At 41.7% G+C, this 13,195-nt stretch overlaps 1 protein-coding gene across 1 annotated transcript; it reads right to left on the bottom strand.

The window, feature by feature from the left end:
• Positions 1 to 338: 338 nt before the first annotated feature.
• dusp14 (dual specificity phosphatase 14) lies at positions 339 to 12,341 on the bottom strand. The gene is made up of 2 exons (XM_031731713.2): positions 12,075 to 12,341; positions 339 to 1,907 (listed from the first exon to the last, which is right to left on the bottom strand). Exon 2 carries the CDS (start codon positions 1,800 to 1,802, stop codon positions 1,158 to 1,160), a length of 645 nt encoding a protein of 214 aa, XP_031587573.1. The 5' UTR covers positions 1,803 to 1,907; positions 12,075 to 12,341; the 3' UTR covers positions 339 to 1,157.
• Positions 12,342 to 13,195: the final 854 nt, after the last annotated feature.

Raw genomic sequence — 13,195 nt, 5'->3', positions numbered from 1 at the left:
GAAGTATGCAGACATTTTTTGGCTTTTTTCATCTTTTATGTGATAATTGTCCCAAAGTGTATTTTTATTATGATTTACTGCAGTATGTCTCAGACCTACAACCAGTATTTCTGAAGTGTGGCTAGAGCGTGCAAAAAAAGTTTAAATTTCACCCTGCAGATGATAGCAAAAAAAAAAAAAAAGATCTTCAGCCTACTGATCTTCAAAAGAGCGCTACACCACAGAGGTGGACCAGTTTCCAGACAGAAAATAAAATGTCTTTTCTGTGCTGCGCTGATCTTTTTGCAGCCTTACCCGAATTTGGATAAAAGGCAAAAACTGTGGGATGGAAAACAGACTTCACAGAGCTACCACTTCTATTGAGGCAGCAGATATTTTCTTTAATATAGCATCAAATAGCACTACAATAACATAGTGTGGTCACAGGATGGAACAGTCAACCCTGTGTTACACAGGAGCTTTCCCTAAACCTCGACTCCTAGCTTACATCTTTTCAAATTTCACCTTAAAAAGGTTGATATAACATCTTTGATTCTCATTCAGTTAAAGTGCACCATAAGCTTTTTTTTTTCCTCACTATCATTACATTCCAATAGAATAATTTGCCTATATTTTTTTCTGTACACTTATCTTTAATGCTACCATAAATTAAGAGCATGCTGCTGCCCTTCACACTAAGGATTACTGCAAAACTGGCACAATACCACCACATGACACCACGTCAGGAAAAGAACTTCAGTCACATCACTGTCAGAGTTTGAACACCTCTATCATCCTCTGGAGCTGGAAAGACAGACCCGGAGAAGGACGGCACTGACTTCAACTCAAAGTTTTATCTTGTTTTGGTGTCTGACATCATTGTGGTCCCATCCAATCCTCTGGTCCGAATGATTCTGGGCTTTAAGTCCCCTTTCTCCCACTTAAAGACTTAACTGGAGAAAACTGGTTGGATCAACAGCAGCACCATCAACGGCCAGTGTTTGATTGAACTCCCTCTGTCCAAAAGCACCATCACTCATTAATTAAGCTTCACACACACGCACACTTGTGCATTTTCTCTTCCTCTGTCCAGAGCAGGTAGGAACCTCCAGTCCAGAAGGGCAAAAGGGCTTCACTTTCCTCCTCGATCCCCCACTGAACAGTCGGCACCGCCTCTCTCACAGGCCCCAGTATGGAGCGAGGCTCCTGCGGTCCCTCTCATAAACATCAGGTATGACCCCGTAGGGCGTCTGCACCATCTTAACAGAGTTTCTGCCGAACAGCTTCCTCTCGTACTCGATTAGCTGGCGCCAGAAGCCACCATTGGGCCTAATGACGGGGCGGCGGGCTTTGACCCAGGCATGGGCCTCGGCCAGAGACACACGGTGGTACTTCATGAGATACGCCAGACACAGAGAAGCGGAGCGGCTCACTCCCGCTGCACAGTGCACCAACACTGCCCCTCGCTTACGTCCCACACTGTGGATCTTATCGGCCACGCTGTCGAAGTACAAGGAGATGGGGGAGTGGGGCATATCCGCCAGTGGGACCTTTACATACTCCATGTGAGGCCAGTTAAAGTTGGGGAGCTCAATGGTGGCGTTGACCACACAGGTGATGCCTTTAGATAGCAGCAGGCTGCGGTTGGAAGCCACGTTTCCTCTGCTGAGGAAGAGGTTGGGGGTGATTTGTGCGATGCCTCCCAGCAGGCTGCCATTTTCGGGCAGCAGCCTCGGTACCGTCGCAGGCACCATGGAGTTGCGATGGTGGTGGTGATGGTGGTGATGATGATGGTGGAAGAAGCCTTGGCTGCGGGAAGCCATTGAGAAAACAAGTGGGCTTTAACGGGAATGGATTTTCTTTTTTCCTTTACAAAATCTTCATGAGCTCAGAGTCATAGTAGTGCAGCGGCACCAGCCAGACAGCTCCTGAAATACAAAAGCAGACTTAGCTTTTATCTAAATTAAACATTTTTCTATTTCAGTGCAGGCTGACAAACATAAAAACACTTCAAGGATGAGTAACGTGACTGCTGTTTGAAAACACTACAAAACAAGGGCACTAAGATCCGTCTTTTGGAGGGCAGAGTGCTGCGAATCCATGAAGTGGTTTGGATGAAAAGAGAGGAAAAAAAAAAGGGAAATGCTGTTGTCAGAGTGCGTCTTCAAACTTTAAAAACCCAGACAAAAAAAGCTGTTAGAGTCACAATAGTTTGAACTCATTTAAAAATACGAAGCTGTGAGCCTGCAGCCCACCGACTTCACTTCACGAAATTATACAAGAGGGTTTTTCAAGAATCCGCCGCGCCGCAGAGACCAGTCACTCTACTGTACGTGTCTCAACATTCAGGTCGAATGGCCGCACGCTGAGACGAGCCTCGCTCTGCCATGTGAGCACAGACGCCCCGCAGGCAAACACTCACCTCATCTCATGTTCATCCATCCACGGCTCCCACATACAGATTACATCTCGTCTCTCTGGCTATTCCTGCCGTTAATGTCATTTCTCTACTGCACCAAACAGCAGGGTGGAAGCTAATCACACATACTGTATGATCACACCAAACTTCATTTAAACACACGATTTGCCATCCTAATTTCATTTTCTTTTCTTTTTTTTTTTCCTAAAAGGAAAATTACCTCTGCTCTCTTTGAGAGTACGGCACATACAAGGAAGATTATATTATGGAAACTCTAATATGACATATACTACTGTATGTGCTCAACTGATGGAAACACCTGTGGCAATGCTTAGACTATCAGTGGAGAACCCACAGCTCCGGGCTCAGCTTCACACACTGTTGCACTTGTCGTGCGTCATCCACACATTCTGCACCAGTCTAGGGCAGCAGGTCTTTCTCCTTCATTTCTATTGCGGTCTGGTTAATTTCTACTGCTGGTCACCTTGCAGACTGGGATTCTTCTTATGAATTAAATCCTAATCAAAAACACGAGTGCGGAGGGTACAATTAAATTGTGATCGCAACTTTTCAATGCACAGAAGGGTCGCAAGGTAAATCTAATCCTCGTTCCCCCCCTTTGATGAGCGGATGCTTCATTTTAATGCAAGGAAGAGTGCCTGCACTGTTCTAAAGGTCGTCTGCTATGCTTTTCCATATTTTCTGTTATGTTATTACAACAGTGGACGCTCATGTTCAGCATATGTACAGGTAACGTCCCTGTGAGCCAAAATCTTTGTCTTCATTTTTTTTCTACTCTTGGCTCTGTATGATGTCAAAGAGAGTGTTCATAAAATGTTTCTTAACAGCTCTGACCGTGAACAGTGAATCTGCTGTTTAATCCTATCGTTTCTAAGACGGAGCCAATCACAAGGAAGTCGGGTAAAAGGAGGACAGCCTTAACCCTCATTATACTGACTGGGGTCCATGTAGACCCCCAGAGGTGTATTTTGTCATATCTCACAGATGTTATTATTATTGTTTTGTTTTTAATTGTTCCCATTTTTATGACTTTGTCAATCAATTTGTTTCTTTTTTTACAATTCCATTATGTAATTCTCTTGACTTCATCAAGGCATGAACTTGGTGAAGTGATTGGGAGGAGCACCTGAAGACATGGTTCTCAGCCAGGAGAGGGTATACTTCCCGCTCCACGTCAGCAAGAAGTTCAAGTAACTTGGGGTCTCGTTCACAAGTGAGGGGAGGGTGGAGTGGGAGATTGACAGACAGATTGGTCCAGCAGTGTTGCAGATGCCACCCAAGGTGGATCAGACAGATGTTATTTTTATGGGGTTTCAGCCATGTCCTACTGGGAGGAGGTTGGGGCAGACCCAGGACACACTGTAGCAATGACATTTCTGAGCTGCCTTGCTTTGTGTTTGTTTTAATGATTTTATACTGGTTGGTTTTTTAATTTTTTTTTTATATAAATACAACACAAATTATACCTTAAATGATTGAAAACTAAGCGTTACCAGAATTAAAGGTTGGTAAATACACTGTTGAGTACTAATGTGGAATATACTTCCATAGAAGCTGCAGGCTGCAAGAAAAGTATAGGTTTTCATTTTACAAAACAACATAATTGAAAATGTAATGTAATAGAAAGGGAAAAATGTAGGTATACAAATAATAATGATTTGAGAAGAAATAAGTTTTTATATTATTATTATTTCTATTATATTGAGGTTAAAGGGAAAGCAGTTAAAAAATGACTTGTTTCAGGCAGAGGATGAGCTGAGTGGGTGCACAAAGGGATACCATAAAAAACACTTCAAACAATCCTAACCTTGATTTCTGCTGTGATTTTGAATCCAGCCCACAGAAGGTTGATGAGTTTGATGTCTCCTCACCATTTTTATGTCACTTTGTTCTCAACAAATTACACAGTGTATGTCAGTAAAGATTTTCAACTTGAACAGTTCATTCATCCAAGAGCTGATGTGTGATTTAAGTGTTCCCTTAAATTTTTTTAAACTTTTACTCAACTCTGGAAAGTCAAAGAACAAAAGCATTGAGCTGTAAATCAACATAAAAGGACCACTTTAAAACACATAATATAAATAACATCTTTTATTTTTCCCAACAAGTTTCTCCTTGCCTGCAAGATTGTATTTTTTTTTTTAACTTTGTTAATGATTTTATTACCTAAGGCTTGCATAGAAAATCAGTAAGTCATGGAGCAGCTAATCTCCCCAAGGGCTAGAAAAGCCTTTCCTTGTATTGCTCACAGCTTTGATATCCCAGCATGGCCTGCTTCCATTAAGAAAAAAAGAAAAAGAAAAAAGGAATCAAAGGATAAACTAAAATAATGCAAAATAATGCTATCAGCCCTCTGTGTTCCTGGTTGCCATCCACCAGGGACTTTGCTGTGAAATTGTTCCCATAAACATGCTGCTGTTGTAGGTTAATACACCTTCATCCACAGCGCCACCACTTGTGCTGATACACCAATGTTTCTCACTGTAGAGCAGTCTGAAAATCCCAAGACTACATCATCAGGATGAGGTCACAAGAACATCAGAAAGCAAGCAGCAGCAGCAAGTGTATAATAAGTCATCGGCGTAACTTTGTGCTGAACATTGGGGGGGGTGAAGATCTCTGTCTAAATAAATAAATAAATCTGGGTAAATTCCCAGATGATTAAATATGCAACTATTTTGCTGGTAATACCTGAAATGAGTAAAGAAAACCAACAACCTATTTATGCAAGATAATTCATAATTGGTTGGGTCTGATTATTGGGGGGTCATAACCCCCCTAACCCCCCTGGAAATTACGCCCCTGTAATAAGTACTAGCAGTGATTTATCTCACCTGATATGACACTAAATTAATAGATTTTTGGTTTTTGAATTGCTGGGTTGGGTGCCTAGGCAGTTGTAAATACCAATAATTGAAGATTAACTAATAAAGGAAATCAGTTAAAGTACCACACACCAACTGCAGCCAAAAAATGAATCACAATTTACTTTTTTAGTCAATTTTAATCATGCAATCACTTCATTTCAGCAATTTTAGGCTTGTTAATGGGGTCTTCATGGTTTTAATCATTCAATAATGAGTGATGGGTCCTTCAGTCAACATGGATGTTAAACCGAAATCAAAATTTTGATATTAAAATGTGAAAAAATAACTAGCTGAGCAGGTCTCAGAGATGTCACATGCAGCAGAACCACAGAACAATAAAGATTTCTGAAACAGACTTCTGGGTCTCCCAAATGAGTTATCTTCACTCTTCAGTTCACTTCACCCTTAGTGACTCTTCATACCGCTTTACTGTCATTTTTGTAGAAAGATTGATTAGTGAGGAGTAGTTAGTCTATGAACTGAATGACAGACGATGTGTTTTTGTGTTGCTGCTAACTCAAACAATCACTGCTCATTTTCACGTTAAAAAAAATGTATGTATGTATCTATCCAGGACCCTAACGAAGTCAATATCTCTTAAACCTTAAATTTTGAGCAAAATCATTTGGACTCTAAAAGAACTATATTGTTTTTTGATGGTCAAATGCCACTGTGACCTTGTAATTTAAGTTTCTGGCCAAAACTGAATCATTCTGAAATATAAAGATGACGGCGCCCACAAAGTGAAAAGGTCAACATCACTTTGACACCATAATTTCAAAAACTTTTCAGTACTGAAAAGCCTGGACTAAAGCTAACCACTCTGTGACTGAACTGACTCTAATCTTTGGTGATCAGCTAATCCATCTTCACTAAATACTATATGAGTCTGGAGGACGTGGATACAAACTAGTAATGATTTTTTTTACCAAGCTTTTGAAGGTATACCAGACCAGCATACACTGGTCTGTGCCTTAAAAAAGAAAGTGGGACAGAGTCTTAAGTAGGTGGGTCAATGGCTCATTTACATCCTTGTTGTTTTAACCCAATTTTCCACATGTGAAGTTTCCTAAAATCAATTTAAACATTTTTTTTCCTCACTTTAACAACATGTATGATGTTGACCAACTGGCGCACAGAGCACTCTTAATACAACAAACAGAATCATTTCTACTAGTCTTGTCTTATTTTTTTTAGTTTTCAAAGCTTTCTGAATACCAGCTACGCTACTGTTCATTTTCATTGTTTCCATGTGAAAGTCTGCAGTGTGATGGGAACCTTGGTCAGGTCTCATGAAGGAGTTATGGCTTTATATCTGAATGCTCTGACACCTTATGGAGCCTGAACTTTGCATAATAGCTAGCTGCACGCTGGAATGGCTTTCCAGATTATACAGTGACAAAGACATTTCCATTAGTGAGGAGGGCAGGAGAACCAGGACTTTTGTACTAAGTTGATGCCAATATCCTGACAACATGTTGAATAGCAACAGAAAGTAAAGCAATACATCCACTGTGTCTTGTGGCAATGAAAAAACAAAAGCATTACAACAAAAAAACGAACAAATCACACCACAGCAAGTCCTGTAAGGAGATCATTTTGTGTGAGGAAGTAATTCGCACATGACATCCTGGATAAAAACGATGTCAAAGAGACTTATAAGGAATAATGAAGGAAAAAAAGTAGCTCAAAGGAGACCTCTGGTTTACAGCAAGAAAGCTTGCAATTGTAACCAGCAACTTGTTTTTGTAATAAATAATGTTATAATGTTAATGGTATTCCTGTCATTACTGTGTAGTTTGCTGTTTGTGCAGCTGCTTGTTTTATATTAAAGTTTGGTTTTACTTACATATTGGTATTAAATTTTGCATTAAGACTACCAGATTTCTGGTATCATGGCAACATTACCAGTGTTTGCCATAGAATTAAATTCTGTGTTTATATGCATGAGAAAGGAAGCACACTCACACCTTTTAATAACATGTATTAGATCCACCTCAATATATTTTAATTGTTAAGTACTTTTTTTATAACTAAATAAAAAAACAATATATTCAGGTGCCCACAACTGAGTCGCTTGTCACTAAACTGAGTCTCAAGTCTCCAACTGAGTCTTGTTGGACAGCAGTTGGAGATAGTGGCTGGAAAGTCTTCTTCACACATGAAAGTCAGTCATGGAGTTCCACAGGGTTTTATCCTGGGACCAATACTTTTTAAATTATACATGCTTCCCTTAAGCAATATTAGTAGAGAATCCTGTATAGATTTTTAGACTGCTATACAGATGATACCCAGCTTTATTTCCAACATGTTCTCATCCCAACACGTAACACACTGACGCTATGTGACAAATCGTCGGTATGTTGCGCGTTTGGGGGCATGAGAGCCATTTGCAATGAATCAATACATGTAAATGTGTTTTACGTTCTGATCATGAGCTTTGGAAAACACTATATGAAAGGGTTAAGGTTATGGTTAAGGTTAGGGTTAGGGCTGGAATGGACCGCTGGAGTCTCTGCTGTCAGCGTGTGTTGCCGCCGTGAGTGGCATTCTTTTGGATTCAATTGAGAATCCGGGGCATCTCATAAGGACGCCGAAGGGTGCCTTTCGCGTTACTATGAGACGCCTCAGGCCATGACAAATCGTCGGTATGTTACGCTTTGGGAATAAGAATGCTGTGTTATTTCTCAATGAAGCCAGAGGACACAAATTAATTATATTAAAAACATAGTGGATGGATGACCTCTATTTTTCTTCTCCTAAATTCAGACAAAACGGAGGTTGTTGTGTGGTTTCTAAATAGATACTTACTCTAGATGACATTAACCTGACCTCCTGTAACACTGTGAGGAATGGAGCAATTTTTGACCACTATATGTCCTTCAATCCACACATTAAATAAATATGTAGGACTGCTTTCTTTCATCTGCATTATACCACTAAAATTAGAAACATATTATCTCAGAGTGCTATTAGTTCATGCACCCATTACTTCTAGACTCGACTATTGTAATTTATTATTATCAGGCTCTAAATGATCCCTAAAAAGCCTAACCCTTCAGTTGATGATCCAGGGAGAGGACTGTATTTCTCTTCTTTTGGTTCCTGGGAAATTGAATTTAAAATTCTTCCCCTCATATACAAAGTCTTGAACAATCAGGCTCTGTCGTATCTTAAAAGACCTCATGGTACAATATTCTCCTAACAGAGCATTGCTGGCTTACTTGTGGTTCGAAGAGTTTCTAAAAGTAGAATGGGAGGCAGAGCCTTCAGCTATTACGCCTCTCTCCTGTGGAACCAGCTCCCAGTTTGGGAGACAGACACCCTCTCTACTTTGAACATTAAGCTTAAAACTAATAGGGCTGGATCAGGTGACTGTGAACCCTCCCTTAGTTATGCTGTTATAGGCTCAAATTCCTGTGGGACTTCATGCACTGAGTACTTCTTCTTCAATCACTTCTTTTTGTGCTCCACCTGTTTATATACCATCGCAGCATGTCATTACATTTTTGCCTTCTCTTCCTTATTGTGTGTTTTCCCCATTTCCCTACACTCTTTTTCTTTTCTTTTCTCTTTCATCTTTTTGCCTCGACCTGCAACTAGTCGCAGCGGATGGCTGCACCTCCCTGAGTCTGGTTCCTCTGAGTTCTTTCTGCTAAAAGGGAGTTTTTCCTTCCCACCCTCGCAGATTGCTAGCTCATAGTATTATTGTAGGATCTTTAACATACAGTATAAAGTGCCTTGAGGCAACTGTTATTGTGAATTGGCACTATATAAATAAACCTGAACTGAATTAAATTCTTCTCTGTAAAGCACATGAACGGGTTCTCCACCAGTTCAAGTCCCACACCTTACACCAAATGTGGGACAAGAGTCTCATTTGCAATGAAGCTGATAGGGAAAAAAACTGGTTAGATGATGATGAAACAGGAAGGGTTGAATAGATCCATCCATCCATTCGCTTCCGCTTGTCCTTTTCAGGGTTGAGGGGGGTGCTGGAGCCTATCCCTGCTGTCATAGGTACACCCTGGACAGGTTGCCAGTCTGTCGCAGGGACAGACAACCATTCGCGCTCACATTCACACCTATGGGCAATTTAGATTTTTCAATTAACCTATCCGCACAAAGTGGGGGACTGTGGGAGGAAGCCGGAGTACCTGGGGAGAACCCACGCAAACACGGGGAGAATATGCAAACTCCTCACAGAAAGACCCTGCTGGCCTGATGGTGGAATTGATCTCAGGACCTTCTTGCTGTGAGGCAACAGTGCTAACCACTGTGCTAACCACTGTGCTGCCTTGGGTTGAATAGATGAACTTTCAAAATAAAAGTGAGATGATTCTCCACTATTAAAGTTATCCCAGTTCCTAATCTCACCCACATCACTCTGAGTGGCTTTGATGATTTCTAACTTGGTTTCTAAAAGCAACACTGTAACATCTCCAGTGACGTCTTTCTAAAATAACAAAAGCTAAGCCTGACCTGCGAGCAGACGCCTTGTCTTGAGTCTCTATGTATTGCACAGCTGATGCAATAATTCACAGACAGAGATAACACAAACTGAGTTGCTGGGCAACCAAGTGACCAACAGTACAACAGCAGCAGCTACATCAACAGGGAGAAGAAGAAAATAAGAAAACCAAATAAGCCCAGGCCCTCTCCAAAGTGCTGATGAACCACAGCGCTGGGCTGTGCTGAGATTTGCTTCATCCACATGGTTATTTATACCCCTGGCAGGGCAGGAGCGGAGGAGGGAGAATTATGCACAGGCTGTCGTCACTGAAAACTCTACTGTACGTTGGAAATGCTGCAGCTCACTGTCAGTCAAATTTACTCTGAGGATTCAGAGGACAGCATTCCAACTTTTACTCTACTACAAATTAGTGCTGAACTTTGCAAAAGACCAAATTGAAGTTGTTTTATTATATATATTTTCATTATTATAGCCTCATTACTATAATAGCCAATTCTACCAGCCAATTATTCTAAACCTATTAACAAAAATAATAAATCTATATTGGAGGCAATCACATTTTTAATTTCTCATTAGGCTACAACTATTTTGACGGTGTCTTTTATGGTTGTGTTTTAGACCATTAAATTCTTAAAACTGATTTGTGAAAAAAAAAAATCTTTCTGAGAAATCCCCATGAGACATTTCCCTCAAATCGCTGAGGGCGACCTAAATTTCGAGTTTTCTTCTTCTGATCTCCTTGATGTTTCAGAAACATCCCCTCTCTCAATCACTCAGATGAATCTGTCAACAGTTGGTGCCACCTCACAAATCTTGTGACGCTGCTCTCTCGCTGGGGAGATTCCTCAGGGGTCCGGTTCCACCTTCGCTAACACAAATTGGAAACGTGACCCACCTGCAGGAAAACTAGAGTGGCGGTCCCGACGGCAACCTCGCCCTCACGACACTAACGAGTGAAACCTTGATAGAGCTGAACTTCCTGACCGACACTCCCTCACACCACAGAACGAGATGACTGAAATAGCCGGAGACGGCTGCGATTTCTCAATAAAAGAGGCAGTCTGCTCAGGTTGAGTGATGTCTGAAAGTGTCTCGGCACAGACTCGATAATGATCTGGGGAGAATGAGCAGCAATGACAGGGATGGTCTTTTTGGGCAAGCAAGGAAGGGCACGGCTTCTCAAATGTCTCCAATGCAGCTGGATTCCAGCACAAACAAAGCACACAGTAGCTGCTGTTGGTTCAGAGGAGGGAAAGTTTTGAAACAGAGGGACAAATGCCACATGAGAGTTCGGCTCTGGCACCTTCCTGCTGCAGCAGCACCACCCGGATCCACAATGTCACACCTCAATATGTCGCACCGAGGGGAAAATCACTGAGGGCCACAGATGGTCACATGTCATGTAGTAAGAGACAGGATGCTTCCTCCCTTTCCTTTGAGATGTTTTCCACAAATTTGTCTTTAAAGGAAACAGTTAGTGTCGCTGTTAGAGATTACTCATGGTAGCAGACGCATGAGACAGATAAATGGACTCTACTTTTACACAATGGGAAAACAATGACAGACTGACACAGACTTAACCTTTTATTATCCTTAATTGATTCAACAAGCTGGGAATGTCAAACACTGCTAAAATTAACCAGCAACTCTTCCCATTTATGTTTTCAAATATATCAAAAATGTACTAATTTCAGCTTTTTTAAAATGTGAATTGTTCTTGCTTTTCTTTATCACCTTTGATAATAAACTAGAAATCATTAAATTTTCAGAGCTTTTTTTTTTTTTTTTTTTGTTAAAGAAGCTTGTATTCAGTATTTTACGACATTTTACCAGTTGGGAACATGAGAAGCAGATAGATCACTACTTTAAACTTTTATAATTGGCCTTGTCTCGTTTTTTTCGCTTTCAGCAACCAGTGAGAGTGCTAGAATGTGCAGTTTGAAGTGAATGACTCCACAAGTTTAATAATTCAAGAACGAGCCGTGAATGAGGACCGCTCCTCTGCGCACGTTCCTATGCCCGTTCGCGTGCGCGTGCGTTGTGACAAGTTGGGCTGTCGGAAATAGAGAATATTAGTAAGTAGAAAATGCCTGATGAAAGTGTCAGCGACACGTTTGCTTTCCTGGCAGGCGCGCTCGCTTCTCCAGTTTCACTCAGCTTACATCACAAAACTAAAAAGCTGGACATAAACCTGCCCGGAAAACGCATTTTTCAAAAATAAGTCAAGGCTTTAAGGTAAATTAGTAGGCATCTTACATGAGGTCCTCATGATGCCGATAAACTGGCTCAACGTCAGATGCAAAACTCAACTTACCAGTCGACTCTCTCGGGCAGAGATGGAGGTTTTCAGAGCGCCTTCGCCGCCTGCACCAAACCGGCGCGCATGGATCTGCTGCTGTCACACATCTACCTCCAGCCAGTCCGCTCATGCACACGGCCGGGTGGAAGGCGAGAGGTTGGCAGACAGCCCGCAACACACAATAACATCACGTGAAAGTCACCAGAAATACAGTACGAGCCATCGGTACATCCGCCTGGTTGTACGCTGGCAGGAGCGGCGTGCAGAGGGCAGCGCTGCCTCCGGTATGAGGGGTGATCAGTGCCACACAGAGGGGGAGGAGGGGGAGGCAGGAGGAGCATGTTGGCTTACTGAGATGATTCCAGGCTTTTCTATTGGAAGATTCAGCCAGTCTGAAATCTACAGGGCTGTGGCTGAACCATGAATGAGCCTCAAGCTCCAGATTCACTGTCTGAACAAGACTAAGTGCACATAAACCGATTTACTGCAGTAGTTTTACAGGAATTTTATAAACTAAGGTGAGCGATCTGTAAAGTCACCTTCACGATGTGTTTTAAGGATGAAAAGCTGGGGATCAGGACCAGAGGCAGTGAGACTGATCACAGACTGTGAAACACTACAGCTGTGGGACTGTCAAAGGGTCAAGTGCATGACGGCTCTTTACACTGTTGATTCTAGAGTTTATTGGGGTTCTAGGCAAAAACAGGTGCCCATCCACTCAGCATTCATCACCACGAGAGTTGGCCCAAGATTTTAGGGGTCCTCACCCCCAAACAAACCCATGCCCAACTACCCACAGAAGCACAGCGAATATGACCAGGCTTGATCATTTGTGCATTATGCATCAAACACAACTATTATCATGGCTTACTAGAGTGCTGGAAAGAAATGAAACAAACCAACAGACAGTTCATGTAATTATTTTTGAAATGCACAAAAGGGCAGAACAGTCACAAAATTTAACATAGGCATATATAACAATGCAAATGTAAAAACAGACAATATAAAATAAATGAACAGAAACTACCTGGTTAGAGAGCTAACAGCAGGTTACCAACCATAATGCCTGTGGTTTCCACCTAAGCCCACACACCTTGACTAAACCGAAGGCTCGTGTGACGCTTCTGTTCTCTGCC

The sequence above is a fragment of the Oreochromis aureus genome, linkage group 14 (genome assembly GCF_013358895.1).
Source record: "Oreochromis aureus strain Israel breed Guangdong linkage group 14, ZZ_aureus, whole genome shotgun sequence".
NCBI lineage: Eukaryota > Metazoa > Chordata > Actinopteri > Cichliformes > Cichlidae > Oreochromis > Oreochromis aureus.
The sequence above is the reverse complement of the archived record's forward strand: the minus strand, read 5'-3'. Positions and strand labels throughout refer to the sequence as shown.

Bases quoted from the DNA above. Each gene is read 5' to 3' on its own strand.
- dusp14 (XM_031731713.2), bottom strand. From the start codon at position 1,802: ATGGCTTCCCGCAGCCAAGGCTTCTTCCACCATCATCATCACCACCAT.